This window comes from Daucus carota, chromosome 6 (genome assembly GCF_001625215.2).
Source record: "Daucus carota subsp. sativus chromosome 6, DH1 v3.0, whole genome shotgun sequence".
Classification (NCBI taxonomy): domain Eukaryota; kingdom Viridiplantae; phylum Streptophyta; class Magnoliopsida; order Apiales; family Apiaceae; genus Daucus; species Daucus carota.
Window position 1 is genome coordinate 5,228,287 of NC_030386.2, and position 16,858 is coordinate 5,245,144.

General features: G+C 34.6%; 2 protein-coding genes across 6 annotated transcripts; one reads left to right on the plus strand and one right to left on the minus strand.

Annotated features, from left to right (window-relative positions):
* Positions 1-5,005: 5,005 nt before the first annotated feature.
* On the plus strand, positions 5,006-9,617 carry LOC108226634 (phosphatidylinositol/phosphatidylcholine transfer protein SFH3). 2 transcript variants are annotated; one of them, XM_017401625.2, is made up of 14 exons: positions 5,006-5,130; positions 5,667-5,763; positions 5,909-6,170; positions 6,360-6,459; positions 6,572-6,838; positions 7,110-7,187; positions 7,278-7,379; positions 7,459-7,508; positions 7,605-7,704; positions 7,814-7,906; positions 8,017-8,103; positions 8,457-8,574; positions 8,754-9,148; positions 9,240-9,559. In XM_017401625.2, exons 2-14 carry the CDS (start codon positions 5,718-5,720, stop codon positions 9,324-9,326), a joined length of 1,785 nt encoding a protein of 594 aa, XP_017257114.2. In that variant the 5' UTR covers positions 5,006-5,130; positions 5,667-5,717; the 3' UTR covers positions 9,327-9,559. The 2 variants fall into 2 exon arrangements, with proteins under 2 accessions (XP_017257114.2, XP_063935874.1); XM_064079804.1 differs by having other exon boundaries at positions 5,021-5,130; positions 5,661-5,763; positions 9,240-9,617.
* A 168-nt stretch (positions 9,618-9,785) lies between these two features.
* Positions 9,786-15,231, minus strand: LOC108193012 (phosphatidylinositol/phosphatidylcholine transfer protein SFH6). Of its 4 annotated transcripts, none has more exons than XM_017359571.2 (14): positions 15,029-15,231; positions 14,662-14,941; positions 14,493-14,592; positions 14,110-14,376; positions 13,949-14,026; positions 13,732-13,833; positions 13,559-13,608; positions 13,318-13,417; positions 13,046-13,144; positions 12,838-12,951; positions 12,341-12,473; positions 11,417-11,826; positions 10,280-10,354; positions 9,786-10,077 (listed from the first exon to the last, which is right to left on the minus strand). In XM_017359571.2, exons 1-14 carry the CDS (start codon positions 15,060-15,062, stop codon positions 10,057-10,059), a joined length of 1,863 nt encoding a protein of 620 aa, XP_017215060.1. In that variant the 5' UTR covers positions 15,063-15,231; the 3' UTR covers positions 9,786-10,056. The 4 variants fall into 4 exon arrangements, with proteins under 4 accessions (XP_017215060.1, XP_017215062.1, XP_017215061.1 ...); XM_017359573.2 differs by having other exon boundaries at positions 11,417-11,817; positions 15,029-15,200; XM_017359572.2 differs by having other exon boundaries at positions 9,813-10,077; positions 11,417-11,817; positions 12,838-12,954; positions 15,029-15,200.
* Between the last annotated feature and the right edge of the window lie 1,627 nt (positions 15,232-16,858).

Sequence of the window (16,858 nt, forward strand, 5' to 3'; positions counted from 1 at the left end):
GAGAGAAGAGAGAGAAAAAAAAAGCTAGGGTTTATATTTTTAGAATATATTGATTTTTATTTTATAAACTTTTTCATTTATGTGTACTTGATTTGCATTCATGTAATGCGGGGGAGCAGAAAAACTGAAATCGATGAAAATCAAGTTTAATCGAATCAAAACTAAAATCAAAAAGTTGGAAACCTGAACCGTTTATATTGTTTAGTTTTGAAATCAAACCAGATCATAATTAACTTATCTAACCGAACAGTACATTAAATATATAAATATTATATATATTAATAAATAAAAATATAATAAATTTATTTGGATATTTTATAAAATGTAATTTTTTAAAAGTGGCCGGATGATAAAAAAATATATTATATTAATGAAGAGTGAAGTTACAAAGATATAACAATTAGTCACACATATTATAATTAGACGTTTGGGTTATGTTAGATTAACTTAACATATTGAGGTTGTTTTTGAATCATATATTTCTCACAACTATTTTATTATGTTCACGAGAAACTCAATTTTCAAAGTAATACTCAATAATTAAGTGCACTCTCATTCAAACAATTCAAACAAATCACTACACTATATCGATTAAGGATGTCTGGAGGTGAAAAGAGGATAAAGTTTATTGCAGAAGGATTGGGTAAAAGAAACGTTTGTCTTGTATAATACATCTTTTGTTTGTTTTGATATTGTAGTGATTAATTGGTTGCATATATTTTGATTATGTATAAATCTTGATTATAACTAGTTTTTTTTTAAAAAAATACAATTTTCAGAGTTATTTGAACTTGGATGATGAAAATATGGACGTCATGAAGGTGAACAAATGTGATGATTCGGAGGCTATTATCTTCACCATTATGGGAGCATTTTAAAATTAAAAAAGAAAGTGAGGCTTGTCTTGAGAAGGTTAAATGCAACTTGTGCAATGTGATAATTGGATGCAACATTACAAGAAATGGTACATCTACAATGCTCGGTCACTTATAAAAGGCTCTCACTCAAAACTTTGAACTAATCTTGATAAAAAAGCAAAAAGTCACTGCAATTTGAGAAAATATGCAAGGAAGACTTGAAAGAGGGTGATTAATCTCATGTACTTAGATCTCATTCGTCCAATCAAAAAAGGTTGCAAAAAAAAAAAAACTTGTCATGAGGTGTATTAAAGATAATAAACCTTTTTAAGATTGTTGAACATGAAAGGCTCAAAGAATTATTGAATGAGGTCGAACCACAACTAATGTGATTCTCAATCATATTTTTTCAATGCATTTACAAAGAGATGCATTCATGACATGAATATGAGCAAGCATGATGTTGAATATACATTACAAATATTTAGCATTATTTCAATAAAGATAATACAAGAGCAAGACAGACAATTATACAATTCTGGAGATTTAGTGCTCTCTACTTAAATCAATTAACACAAGTGTAACAGGTAGCAAGTAGTTTTACAGATATTCTATAATCTTCTAAAAGTATATGGATTAGAGACAATAAATTAATAACTGTATTATTAATTCATACTCATCTCAGTGTGTTGTTATATGGTATTCTACTGTCTCATTACCTAAGTTAGTTTTAGAGCTAACATGAAATACTAAAATTTTTTATTGACACAAGGTAAACATCTCATCATGGAACAAAGTAACATCCCTAACAAATAATTCAGATAAGATAAAGAAACCTACTTATGTTAGGGAATCTAAAACCAAGTGTTTTAACAAAGTTAAATATGCTCAGATCATAATTCCTAAAACTTGGAATCGTGTTCCAAAGGAAAGCTTCTAATTTCACAATGGCAAACAATCATATTCTAAATATCAGAAACATTTAAGAATCTACCAGTGACACATGCACAAGATTAATCATCATCATGTTTACCAGAAAAGTGATCTAGTGAACTACATCCTTGTTTTGCATGCAATTATTATTTTTATCTGTTAGGATTTCGGTGATTGAACAGCAATATTATGAAATTATTATTTTATGTTATGTAGAATTTAGAAGTACGGCTTGTTGTTCAATGTTCACCGATTTAGAAGTGCAGGACAGGATATGGAGAGAAAACGAATGTGCAGGACAAAATATCTATAACCCTTGGATGTGTAAGAAATAGATGGTTGTGATTAAGTCTCTAAAACCTCCAAAAAATACCGTATCCATAGAACTTTCTTCATATATACTGATATATTATACAAAATTTTGTGGACAACTCGACTATATTCAAACTCAGCTCGAGTTCAAGTTCACCTATATTCAAATTATTCGTGACCTATATTCAAATTATTCGTGGGCAAACTAAAGTTCGGTCGTTTAATAATAAATCAATACTTATCTCGTTTAATAATAAATCAATACATATCACTTTACGTTCGACTAGGCATATTTTTTTAGAAATAAGTTAAACTCGACCCTATGCATTAAAATTTGGCTTGACCCTGCTGGTTTGGGAGTCCGGATCTTCTGTCCCCTTTCTATGTCTCCTTATATATCCGGTCTTTTTTATTGGTCAGTTCTTTATCTTACACTCTATAACTTCCTTTTATTCTCTCCCCCGTAGTTTCTCATCGTTAAACCTTTTCAAATTTATATGACACACATTTTTATTATTAAATTTCTTTTTATATAGTACATAACCAATTATTTTTTATATGATATAAATATAATATTATATAGTAATATTTATTTTTATATTTTCTATATTAATGATTAATTAAATTTTTGAAAACAAATATTTAATATTACTACTGAATTAAAAAGAAAAAAAATACTTTATTTATGACTAAAATAATATAAAAATATTGAAATGTTTTCTTATATAATTTTTAATCTACTAAAATTAAATTCTATATAATGAATTTCCTTCTGTAAAGCAAATGTATTAGTATATGAAGGAAATTCACCCGTATATTTGTTAGAGAAACAACTAATACTAAATTTTTTGTTAAAACAAAACTGTACATCATGAAATTAATATTTTATGCAACAAAATAAGTGAGAAACTATTATATTAACATGATTAACATGATTGAGAAACTATTATATTAATGTACGATGGATCATGCCTAACGTCCATGGGTGTTTTTTTTGAGAATCCATTACCTAATGGTAACAGGTCTGGAATAGAGTTAGTAGTGAGAAATGGCAGGGGTAAGATCCTCAGGATGATTGCTGGATCACTGGAGTTTGTCCACAGAAGACTCAACGAGTACCAGGCCCTGCTTGAAGGCTGCAAGTGCGTGTTCCTGAAGGACTGGAAATACTTTGATCTGGAATGTGATCATTTGGACTCCTTTTGGGAGTGGAAGAACTCAACTCTGGAAGGAGTTCACCCAGAGCACGCCCCCATTGTGCAACAGCTGAACCAAAGGCAAGCTGACAGGAACTTTGTTATGGAGGTAAAACTCTGTGATCCTACAGCAAACGCTCTAGCCACTTATCTCGCTTAATATGGTGCTGAAAACTTTAAAAATTTGGTCATTATGGAACAACCCTTTGGCCGTGTTCGTGAGTTATGGAGTTTGGATATGGGGCTCGGTCCGGTGGAACCACGATTTGTGGCTGTTCACGAAAGGATCTTCATCCTGTTGTGGATAATGAAGTGGATGTCCCAGTTGTGGAGGATGGACCTCATGCTGAAGCTGCCCAGAATGGTGATGATGAGGAGATGGTGGAGATTATCGAGATAGCTGATGACTAGGTTGAAGGCATGCATGCAATATGGGCCATTTTCCCCTATCTGCCCTTATTTAAAATTATGATTCTAAGTAGAAATAGGTCTAGTTCTAGTAGCTTTTGTATTTTCCTAGGTCTGGCTTATGTATTGGTCTAGTATCCGTATTATGCAACTTTAGGTTTGAAATCTAGGTGCAGGGCCTTTTTGTGGTCTTTCTGGATTCATTTGGTTCTGTAATTTACCCCATATAATATATTTTATGCTGCTTTTCAAAAAAAAAGAAGAAACAGACTATAAGCCTATAACAATAAGTCTCACCTGGATGGTAAAAAACTGACCAATAAAAAAAAAGAGGAGAGAATTGAGGATCGAGACTCCTGCAGGTGTATATCCTTAACAATCATAAAATTTCATAAGCAAAGAAGTTAGTGGACAAGCACCATGTCGCACTCCGTCATGTCCAGGATCTCCCTGCTCCAGATCCCTAATACTAATCCATTTCCTGCCATTTTAGCAACTATATTAAACTAATAAAATAATGCATTTACATAGACCAGAAATAAGTACCTTCGTTGAAAATGTTGGCTAGGATATTAAAACAGTATACAATGAACCAAGTGTAGAGATAGGTAGTGTATAAGCACTACCACGGAGTGGTCGTCAAAAATAATAATTAATTGAAAAAATAGATTCAAAGAGATCGGAGTGGCTAACATTTCGCGCAATGGCAAGTCTTTCACTAGGGCTTCCCTGTCCATAGAGAGACACATGCACATTTATACCTCCTCCACCTCATCATCATACCTGGACACGTATATTTTGTGGGTGTTTGGCACGGGCTTATAAACCCGGCTTCTGGAATCATAAGTTAGAGGCATTTATTTGTACCGTTTGTGTAAGAAATCAAAAAATATTTAAAAAAATCTACGATTACTAGCTTTTGTTTCACGGTTTTTACTTATTTCCAAAACACTTTTATCACTTATAAGTCTTAGCTTGCTTCTAACTTCTACTTCACTTTTTTACTTTTTTATTTTAAGCAATAAGCACTTATTTTAACCTCACCCAAACGGCCTCTTTAATACTCTCGTTAAGTATAGTCTCGTAATTTTTTTAAATTACTTTTTTCAATTAAAATTTGAATATTAAATTTTTGTTCAGCAAGAAAATTGTTTAAAATACATTATGAAACTATACTTAACGGAAATCATAAAATGCATGTCGAGTCCTCCATCCCGAAGCGCTAAGTCCCCGAGCGTAAAGAATTTGACGGAGGGAGCGGATATAACAGGGATTGGATTAAAGAATAAAAGAAGACCTCGTCAATAATGTGTTTCTAAAAATGGGGTGTGGTTGGCAGGGCCGCAATTGTTGAGGAGAAATCGGAAGTGAATTTAAAAACTATCTTCTTCATTCTTTCCCAAAGCCCGGCACTTTTGTCACTGGTAAATTCTTCATCTTCTTTCTCGCTCGCTCGCTCATATATTTTTAAATATCTTTCTCTGTGCATTGTTCTTCCATTTCTGCTTTCAAGATTCATAAACCCCCTTCATCTCTGTCTTTACATAGCTTTTGTTTTTCTGCATGCAATCAATTTCTTGATAAGAGTCAAGCCAGCAGCCAACCCTGCAAACCAATCATCATCTTAATGGCCAAATGTATATAGATATTATGCATGATTTCTGATAAGCTTCATTGTATTTTTTGTTATGTTACTGATTTGGATATATACTAGCTTCTGATTTTGGTGCATTGGCATTTTTTCTTTTAATTTTTATGTTTTCTGAGCTAGAATATAAATTATTAATGGTTATTATGCACAGGATATATAGTGTTTATTTACAAAATCTGTCATCTTGAGATGTAATGTTTACAGAAATAGATGTTAAATTTGCAAATATGATTATCATGTCTGGTTTTAGAACATGAAAATTTGGTGGTTTCGTCTCTTGAGTTTGTTCTTATCTCTTGTAAGGTGTAGGCATTCTGCAAGGGCAAAAGTCTGGTGTAACCAAACTTGCAATTTGCACCCATGAGTGACACTATGTCTAGACCTGTTGAGAGGCCTTACAGGCCAAGTAAGTATTTCGTTTTCTTCAGTTCATATTTTCCCCAATATTACTCTTACTTGCAGCTTAAATATGTCTCACCTTGGATTTATTTTATTACTATGCATGTCTTATCCTGTTTATTAAATTGCCCTTTTAAACAAACTGTCATCAGGTCTTGAAAAAATTGATCTTGAGAGCTCCGAGGATGAGAGGAAGACGAGGCTCGGGACTCTCAAGAAAAAGGCAATCAATGCCTCTACCAAGTTTAGGCATTCTTTGACCAAAAGGGGCAGGAGAAACAGCAGAGTCATGTCTGTGGTTGTTGTCGACGAGCACGATGCTGAGGAATTGCAAGCAGTGGATGCATTACGGCAAGCCCTTATACTGGAAGAGTTGCTCCCTTCAAAACACGATGATTATCACATGATGCTCAGGTTCACTCCTTTCTTTCTTTGACCATTGGCCTTAATCCTATTAATGTTACTGATCAATGGCACGACCAATTCTTGGTTTAGTTATGCCTGAAATCATGAGACTAATATTGGAATTAGAATGAGCTAAGCATAAACCATTTACCTTTACTCAAGAAGTCATTTGGGGTGACAAGTAGTATTATGGTTCAGATTTTTGAAGGCCAGGAAATTTGACATTGAGAAAACAAAGCAAATGTGGGCTGATATGATTCGTTGGAGAAAGGACTTTGGTGCAGACACTATCATGGAGGTATTAGTTTACCGGAAAATTGATAACTATTGAATGTATCTGGTACACTCAGCTGGTAACCCTCATTTTGGATCTTTTATTTATAATATATATATAATGAAACTTTGGTTAGGATTATGATTTCAAAGAAAAAGACGAGGTCCTTAAATATTATCCCCAAGGTCATCATGGAGTTGATAAGGAGGGACGACCAGTTTATATAGAATCTCTGGGTAAAGTTGATGCTAACAAAGTCATGCAAGCCACAACACTGGACCGATATATTAAGTACCATGTTCAAGAATTTGAACGGACCTTTAATGATAAGTTCCCAGCCTGCTCTATTGCTGCCAAGAAACACATTGATCAGAGCACAACTATTATTGACGTACAAGGAGTGGTATGTTAATATTTTTTTTATTATTCTTAATGATAAATTTTGATAAAGCATATCTGGAAAACTGAATTCCTGTTTTATTTAAAATCTCGCTATACTCGATCCAGTCTCCAAATACTTTTACTTGTTTCATAATACCCTACTGATCAAGTTGAGTAGTCTTGCCTCTGTAATGTGTTGCACTTTGTTTGGTGTCGTATTGTTGTTTTACTTGGCTTAATAGAGAGGCGGTGTCTGTAAAACTGAAATTTCTTACCTAAGCAATTGATTGCAGGGATTGAAAAGTTTCAGTAAAGCAGCCAGGGATCTTCTCCAACGCATTCAAAGCATTGATGGTAATAATTACCCTGAGGTAATAATTTCTTTCTAGTGCCACTAACTTCTTGGTCTTCTCTTGTTCATGTCAAAGGTTTTTCACTTCTTATTATGTGGTTCATTGCAGACCTTGTGCCGTATGTACATCATTAATGCTGGCTCTGGATTTAGGCTTCTCTGGAACACAGTGAAATCCTTCCTTGACCCAAAAACTACTGCAAAGATCAATGTATGTTTATTCATCAATTGAGATACTTCTGAAGTGGAAAAATTCACCTACTAAACATGGCAATCACTTTGTTTACTAGGTTCTTGGTAATAAATACCAAAGCAAGTTGCTGGAGATAATTGATGCCAGGTAAATTTCCGGATGTCTTTTTTTTGAACTTCCAATAATTCATTCTTTCACTTGGCATCTTTTGGGCACATAAACTTATCTCCTGTTTTCTATCAGTGAGCTTCCAGAGTTTTTGGGTGGTACTTGTAATTGTGCAGAGAAAGGTGGTTGCATGCTGTCGGATAAGGGGCCATGGAATGATCCTGAGATAATGAAGGTCCAATTTAGTCTTCTTTCAGTTTTGCATTTGTACATTTTCTTAAATCCAGTACTTAAAATTACTACTTCTTTCTTTATGAAATCACTTGTACTATACGATGAGGCAGATGGTCCGGAGTGGTGCACACAAATGCAGCACAAAGATTTCAATTTCATTTGACGATAAACCTGTTTCTGAGGAAGAACCATCAACTCGTAAGGTATTTACTTCTGGGGCACAATTGTTGTATCAAATTGCAGTCTTTGGAAGTTTCAGTCTGAAATAGTTTAATGTTCTGTGCAGTACTGAATTTTCACTATCCCAATGCAGAGTGTTTCTTTTAAGGCAGCAAATGAGGGATCCATGCCGTCAAGGGAGCAAATTGAGAAGCCACATCTCTCTCCTGTCCATGAAGAAGTAAGTCAACTAATCTCTCAAATGTGAATCTCAAATTAATACAAGCCTATTTATGTAGGATAAGGCTATCACTGAAATTTAAGGGATTATATAATTATAGCTACTGTATATTGTTACATTTACTCCCTAAGAGAGTAGCATCCAAAATGTACTGCTTGTAAATCTTCTCATTTCGGCTTTGAAATACCAAACGGTAAAAATTGATCATTGGCAGCAAATTTTGTTTTATATATTCTAGAAGGACAGCATGATTAGATTATTTTTTTTTGCTTTATATATAATTTTGCTTTATATATTTCTCTGTAATGTCTATTCAGGATTTTTTATAATTAGATGTTTTTTCCTCACTCCAGATAACCCCAAATCAATCTAGTACGGATGAGAACACTGACTCCGTGCCTATGGTGGACAAGGCTGTCGATAAGACTTGGCCAAAATCTGTGCAAGATGACAGACTTGCAGTCTCTAAAGGTACATTATCTAATGAATGATACGATCTGCATATGCTTCATTCAAAATGGTTCTTCATTGTTATTCAGTTTTTTACATTTATACAGTATTCTGAAGTGTTAACAATGACTATAGGAAGTTGTGGTAACAACTTAAGTTTTGATATGATATTCAATATTTTGTTTTGTTACATTTGAAAGCTCAAGACTTTTACCCAATCCATGATTGTTGCAAGCCTAGTGATGGAATAAGCAGCCACATCATTAATGGAATGATGAGCTTTCTGATGGGCATTGCGGCTATGGTCCGACTGAGCCGAAACGTTCCCAAAAAGCTTACTGCTGCCACTCTTTATTCTAGCTCCATGCCGGGCAATGATGATTTGGACAAAGGTCAGGCGTCCTGCAATATGCCTCTAGTCACTGTAACTCACAATGACTACGTAATGATGATGAAGCGCATGAGCGATCTGGAGGACAAAGTCATCACTCTCAGCCAGAAACCACCAACAATGCCCCCTGAGAAAGAGGAATTGCTGAATGCTGCTTTGTCTCGTGTGCACGAGCTAGAACAGGAGCTTTCATCTACCAGAAAGGTACACATTCAGTTCTTGTTTCACAAAGTCAAATGATCAGATGAGTGGAAAATAACAGAATGTTAGACCTAAATTTTACTTTCGTGTGCAGGCTCTTGACGATGCTCTTGTACACCAAGCAGAGCTCATAGCCTTCATGGAGAAGAAGAAGAAAAAGAAGAAGTTCTTCGCGTTCTAAGATCGGATTCAAACTATTGCTCGTTGTAAAATGATGAGAAATATCGGTTCTGGCAACCTAAAAACTGGTCGTGGCTAAATGGTAAGGATCACTGCATGTTGCTCTTATAAGTACTCAGGGAAAAAGCCTTGTATAAATAATCGCCACTCTTTTCATTTGTATTAAACTATTTGGCACGTCTTAGCTGCTTCTCCCTAATCACTTGGCTACAAATCGGCATTCTTTAGGTTTTCTATCTTAATACTGTTCTTTTATCTGCAAAATCCAGTAATGTTAGATTGCTTCTTGTTTATTGTGCTCCATTTTTTATGCTCACCAATCCATCTAGAACCTTAAAGGAAGACCCCAAATGAATCTTATGCTATATTCTTCTATATGCTACAGAATGAAACTTCCATATTTGAAATTCTTAGTTCTGAGATAGCTGTGCTCCTCATATATTATGGCATTTCATTATAATTATACAGAAGAAGACCATCTCCATAATATCATAATATGACTGCAATAAAGCTACCTTAGTAGTTCATACCATCATTGCAGTTGCTGCAAAAGGTTTTAGGTTTGTACAAATTACACAAGTAGCAAACAAACTCGGTACAATATTTCGACATGAAGGCTCGTGAAGCACTGTAAGATAAATCCTTCAGCAATATGAGCAAAGGTTGAGTAATAGGTCTAGTGATGAAATCTGAAAGATGAGAAAGACTTTGACAAGTTTTCACGCCCGTGTTCACCAGCACGACTTCTTTTTCTGCTCGTAACATGATAAAAACGTCAGCCAAGGATCTCATTTGAAACTAACCTACGTGGAGTAGATATGCGTAGAAAGGTGTTCTTCTGGGCTGATATACATTTAAGTGGAACAAATATATGGTGTTCCAAATGTAAAACAAGCAAGCAACAATATCGTGCTCCCAGATATAAAAGGAGGACAGATTCTAAAATTAACTCACCCGGAACATGGCTTCTACCTGCCTGTCTATGTAAGCAAGTAACTCCTCTTGCCTCATCAGGGCCTCATGCAAAGCCTGTTTAATCAGAAGTAAAATAGTAATTGGCAAGCAATTCTGCCGATTAATAAACAATTCGAGTGACAGTCTGACAGATCAGATTCAAAACAGTCCAGTGATTACAAATAGTGGCAGTGATGAGAAAAAATTTGTAGAAGAGAAGAAAACAGTGTTTGGAGAACTTAGTAAACCGAAGATGCTTTGAGTTGGAAAATTATGCCAGTGAATAAATGAAACTTGCAAATAGTCTCAATTACAAGGCAAAATGTGTTAGAAGTACACCAATTTTAAATATCTAATTGCACATTAGGAAGGACTCGTCAAGTATATTTTTTACCATGTCAGTATTGAATCATTTACTAAAAGCTGAATATTACAAGTTCACAACTTAAAGGAGCAAAAACATCAATCTCAGCCAAAAGAAGCAATTCCTTATTCCGTTGTCTGTGCATAAACCCTTCAACTTCTTTCCAGCAACAGTGGAAGCATAGAAACTCTTGGTCTTTATATTGATATTGTTGCCTGATTTTGTAATATTAGGATAAATTTGGCCCAACACCGGGTATTATTTTGCATGGTTTACATATTATACAGAGAGAATACATAATATTATTTAGCATTTCATTAAAATTTGCAGAGACAAGCACAACATACACAGATCGCTTCCTTGTGGCAAAACAAAAAGAAGGTTACTGAATAGCAAGGTGAAATGATTGCATCTTAAAGATAATTGAAGTTCTGATTGTTAAAATCTCTATAAAGTGAAACAACCTCTACACCTTTTTTTTCCAAGTCAATCTCTATATTTTTGAATTCATAGAGAAGTGTTTTGTCATGACAAGATAAAAACAAGTGTACAACACATAGTCACATACACATAGCAAAGTGCTTGCAACTCAAGATTAAAAGCAATGCGTTCAGTCAGCTAAAATGAGTAACAAAGTATTATACGACAGTTATTTTTTCCATATAATTATGTTATGAAACCGAATCTCTATAAAAAATTTAAAAACCTGAACCAGCAATCAATTTATAGCAGTTATGTCTGCGGAAAAATGAGCAAGCAGTTAATGATTTTACCTTTTTGGTAGCAATTAACTCTGCTTCTAGTGCATCCACACGACAGACAGCAGCATTAAGCAGTTCCTCTTTCTCATATGGCATTTCACACGGCTTTGCCTTTAGTGCATCAACCATTTCTTCAAGTTCACCGAGTCTTTTCAGAACCGAGAATAGTAGGTCTTTCTCGATAGACGTTGGAGTGGATGGAGGGAATAAATTTTCCCTGGGCATTGTATTAAAGGCAGACTCTTGAGGACTTGTATTCTGATGTGATGGGTTTTGAGAAAGTTTCTTGGTTACAAAGCTTGCCACTGAATACAGAACCGTACAAAGGGTCATGAAGAAGGTCATTAGCGTTGCCATGATCCGGACATGGTATCCTTCTGGTGGCTTCTCGATCACAGATGACACAGGTGTTCCTGATGATTCTTTTGATATGAATTTACATTGTCAAAAAAACCAAGTACCATATTAACGAATAGTGCCCAAAATGAGCAGTAGTTGGAAGTTATGGTTAAGTAAGAGCTCGTGTAGTTTATTTGTACTGAATATTGGTAATGGCAACTGTAACAGATTATGAGCACTAGAACTTTAGCATTATGGAATGATGTTGAAAGATAATGGAACTCTAGATTAATTTTAGACTTTTTCAAATTTCTTTCCACTTGTTTTTTCTTGAGGTAGAATTACAGCAAAAAGAGGAGATAGCAGTGAAGTTGACGACATTATCCAACAGACTCTCATCCTCATATCCAAGAACATGTAATCTTCATTAGCTAGTCCTTCTGTCTTCAATTTATTATGCATATAAAGCTAATTGTACATTTCTAATGGTCCCAATTCTTTAGAGTTCATTACAAACAAGTTAAACATCAACAGGGACTTGTTTAGTTTCCTATTAAAAGTAGTATATCTAACACAAGCTTAATATGACTCTTTTACCTCCCGAAGCAATAGGCTTTTTTAAGGACGCCTGTCTCTTCCATACGGCATCAACCGCCTTGTCAACCATGGGTACATATTCGTCATATCCAGAGAAAGAACCAGTATAACTTACTGATCCAATCAATTTGGCCTGTTTCAAATCCAGGAGAGAAAAATAAGTAAGTAGCAAGCACCTATATATGAGTTCATCATCATAATACCAGATCAACAAACTATTATGCACAGTGAGAAACATACATCTCATTTGAGTAAAGTTAGCTGAGACTTGCACTCTAACATGCGATAAAACATTATGTCATCAATTTAAAGAGATAAAAATCACATATATCCATGCATGCACAGGGAACGTAAAGCACAATGACTTATTATCATATTTGCCTAACATTCAGGAACTAAACTAAACAGAGGCAGCTAAACGCTGGCTAAATACTTAATCCTAAACCATTTATCATCAAAATAAATCTATCATAGTGATGGACTATTAACAGCCCTACTTCTTCTCGGACAGGAGTCAACCGAAGATGTGAGAAACTCCGTATTGCTTTTGGAGAAGCTACATCTTCAGCTTCAGAACCCGACTCAGCAGTGGATGTATCACTGCCTTTAACCTGCTACAGCAAATTTAAGAAGAATTGCATTGCATTAATCAGGTTCAGAATATATATGTGTCCTTATCAATGAAACAAAAGCATGAGATCATACAACAGGGTATTGCGGCTTGACATAAGCAACTACTTTCCCTTCACTGTTTAGAACTTTCACTACCTGTCTGGCTCGTCCTGCTTCACCATTGAGAACCATCTGCAGCATAGTGTACATCAGAACAATATCAGCCATAAACAATACGATCCACAATAGTTGAACTGAAAGACCATCATAAAATCTTTCCCAAGTTCAACATGGGAAGATAGAACCGATAGCATTTATGTAATCACAACTCAGTGAGACTGTAAAAGTCAAGACCAGTAAAAAACCTTAAGGATGTCAGGATTTTTCCATGGCCCTTTATCAGACCGAAGGCAGCCACCTTGATCTGCACAAGTACAGGTGCCCCCCAGGAATTCTGGCAATTCACTGCATGGTCAAAGAACAAGTGAATATTGAAACTGTGGCAGCAAAAGTGCTGACTATATTAACTAAATAGGTAACAAAAAGCACAAAATATATAGCAACAATTTTATGAGAATTACTAATAATGGTACACATCTAAGTCACCTGCTATCAATCACTTCAAGCAACTTGTTTTGGTACTTGTATCCAAGAACCTAAAGACAACACAGAAATATGTACAGTAATCAGTTAAACAGAAGTACAAAATAAGGCATGGTGAATAAAATAGAAATCCAAAAAGCAAAAGTATAAAATTACAAACGAGAGTAGTTTTATACATGAATCTTGGAAGTAGTTTTGGGATCCAGGAAGGACCTCACAGTACCCCAGAGAAGTTTAAAACCAGGACCAGCATTGATGATGAACATTTGATGAAGAGTCTGCCACAAGGAAACTTGGCACATCAAGATGAATACTTAAATTTAAATGATTTGTAAATTATCAGCCATATAATATTGAATAGTGAAACTGATTAAAAAGGACAAACAAGATTACCTCAGGGTAGTTGTCGCCGTCAATTTTTTGGAGTCGCATAATAAGTTCCCGTGCAGACTTGGTAAAATTCTTGAATCCCTGAATTATTGAACAAAGATATCCAATACATACATGTTACAACGATAACTGCTTAAAGAGAATTATCTCAAGGGGAAACATACCACGCCTTGAACATCGAGTATTGTCGTGCTCGAGTCAATGTGCCTTTTTGCAGCAATTGAACAGGCTGGGAACTTAATAACAAAAGTTTTCTCAAACTCTCTGACATGGTATTTTATGTACCGATCCATGGTTGTAACTTGCATTAGTTTGTTGGGGTCGACTTTCCCTAATCTTTCCATATATACAGGTCTTCCCTCCTTATCCACACCATGATTTCCTTGGGGATAATAATTCAATACTTCATTCAACTCTTTAAACTCAAAATCCTAATGAAAACATCGGAAAGGTGGAAGTGTAAAAAATGAAAATTATTAATAAAAGTGTTACAATATGCCATCGAATACCATCAAATATCAAGTAAAAGTAAAAAAAAAAAAACTACCTCCAAGATGGTGTCAGCACCGAAATCCTTCCTCCACTGAATCATATCACCCCACATATGCTTTGCCTTATCAACATCAAACTTCCTCGCTTTCAAAAATCTGAAATAACCCTTTGTTTGTCATCGAGAAATCGAGAATTAGGCAGTGGTAGGTATCTGACTAGAGTACCTCAACATGATATGATAATCATCAAGGTTTTGAGGCAGGAGTTGATCCAAGAGCAGTGCTTCTCGAAAAACGTCAACAAATCGCAACTCCTCAGCATCCCTAATATCTTCAATTGAAACAGAGCTCACTCGCTTATCATTCTTGCGCTTCTTTTTCTTGAGGGAATGTTTCAACTTGGAAGAAGCGTTCAGCGCTTTCTTTTTCAGTGACCCAATTCTCGTCCTTCTTTCATCCTCTGAGTTATCATAATCTGATTTTCTTTCCCGTCTCTCCTCGAAACCTATTATCACATAAATAAACTAATTATTAAATTTCAACTTCTTGTCAGACATTTTTCAACTTGAAGAATATAATTCAAGAAACTTACAGGGCATGGCGAATCGATCCGAGGGTCCAGACATTTTTCTCAGAAACCTGATAATCTTCGAATTCGCGCCAAGAAATCAACTACTAGTACTGTATTTTACATAGTTATGTTTGTGGGAAGAAATGTGTATATGTATAATGTATATGCTAAAATCTCAGAAGAAAGCCTATGGATACAGTAGTATCTTTCCCGGTGAGTCCCTGGTTTAATTTCTTTCAACTGTATATACATTTTAATATTTTTGTAAGAATAGTTTAATAATTTATTTTTGAGATTTTTTTCTAAAAATAAAAATTTAACATTGAAATTTTAATTTCAAAAAAATTAAAATAAATTATACAACTACATTTTATGAAAGCATGTGCCACGTGCCCGTACACAGATGTATACTTTCCGCCAGACGGAGGAAGCAGTAGTTAATAACCGGCAAGACACGACAATATTCCAGATAGGGATGTGCATGGTGCGGTTTGCACCCAAAACCGCAACCGGAACCACATAGGTGCGGTTTCGAAATGTCAAAACCAAAACCAAACCAAATAGCATTGGTGCGGTTCGATTTATAATATAAGCGGTTTCGGTTTTATATGGTGCGGTTTGGTTTTCAAACCGTGAAGGTCGAGAATTTACTAATCCTACTATAAGTTCTATGACTACTCACTACATTCTCTTTTATTGCATTATCAATATCAATTCATGTTCACAGTGCATACTGCATAATACTCCACACCAACACTTTAGTTCCTGACAAAATATTTATATGTGGTGCACACCAAATTCTAATAAGGTGATCTCTGTACAGTAGCACTAGCAAATAGATGAAATAAAATTAAGGTATTCAGAAAGAGATGAAGATACATTAAATTAACTAATATATAATAATTGATGCATCACTGGACTAGAAACTTCAGCAAAACATAAGCAGACCTGCAGGTTCCTGATCATGTATCCATGAAATTGATGCCAGCATACCCACTTAACTCTCAAGGCAACACAAGCAACCACAAGTTTTTATGACATCAATATATTTTATTATACATATATTTTATATATTATATTTAAATATTTAAAATAAATAATTAAATTATTATAAATATTATTGCCGTTCGGTTCGGTTTGTATTCGGTTTTACACCGTGTTGTATTTATTATTTGAAGTTGAAATGTTTCTCGATTGAACATGCTGCGATAATATTGATTATTTATAGTTTAAAATTTAAAAATAAAAATAATATGTAATATGTAATTATTATTTTTGTTATTATTAAAAATATATTATTTTAGTATGACAATGCTAAATTATATTACTTCAAATAAATATAAAAAACCAATTATAAAACATTGACTAATTGGATTATTTCAAAAGCCAAACAATCGCATATTCGAGTATCAGCAAGTATATTACAAAATACATAAATGTGATAAAACAACATTAAAATTTGTCAAAATAATCATCTCGATCATCCGATATGAACCCTGAAATAACAAAATATATTACATTACGGTAACGTTGAACGACCAAACTTTGCCATCGAAGAACATAGATGAAGGTAGCTTCAGTAAATAATAAATATATATCTTTCACCATGCTCTTGATATTGTGATGCTGCTGCTACAGGGCTAACTCTTTCATATCCATTGCATTTGCCCCCACATGCCCTCTTAGTGTAAGAATAAGGACGTGATCTCTACATATAGTTCACACAGTCAACTTGAGTATGACTGTAAAGTAGTGTTTAGAAATCGGGAATCGGATCAAGTCGGTTGAGCTACCGATTCAAGGATTAATCAGAAATTGAGGATTAATTAGAAGGATTAATTGGAATGAAAA

Excerpts from the sequence above, each read along its gene's own strand:
- LOC108226634 (XM_017401625.2), top strand. The coding sequence starts at position 5,718 with ATGAGTGACACTATGTCTAGACCTGTTGAGAGGCCTTACAGGCCAA. Across the intron at positions 6,171-6,359 it reads GATTATCACATGATGCTCAG|ATTTTTGAAGGCCAGGAAAT; the intron begins GTTCACTCCTTT and ends ATTATGGTTCAG. Across the intron at positions 6,460-6,571 it reads GTGCAGACACTATCATGGAG|GATTATGATTTCAAAGAAAA; the intron begins GTATTAGTTTAC and ends AACTTTGGTTAG.
- LOC108193012 (XM_017359570.2), bottom strand. The coding sequence starts at position 15,062 with ATGTCTGGACCCTCGGATCGATTCGCCATGCCCT. Across the intron at positions 13,145-13,317 it reads AAAATCCTGACATCCTTAAG|ATGGTTCTCAATGGTGAAGC; the intron begins GTTTTTTACTGG and ends ACTATGCTGCAG. Across the intron at positions 11,827-12,340 it reads AAAGCCTATTGCTTCGGGAG|AATCATCAGGAACACCTGTG; the intron begins GTAAAAGAGTCA and ends TCATATCAAAAG.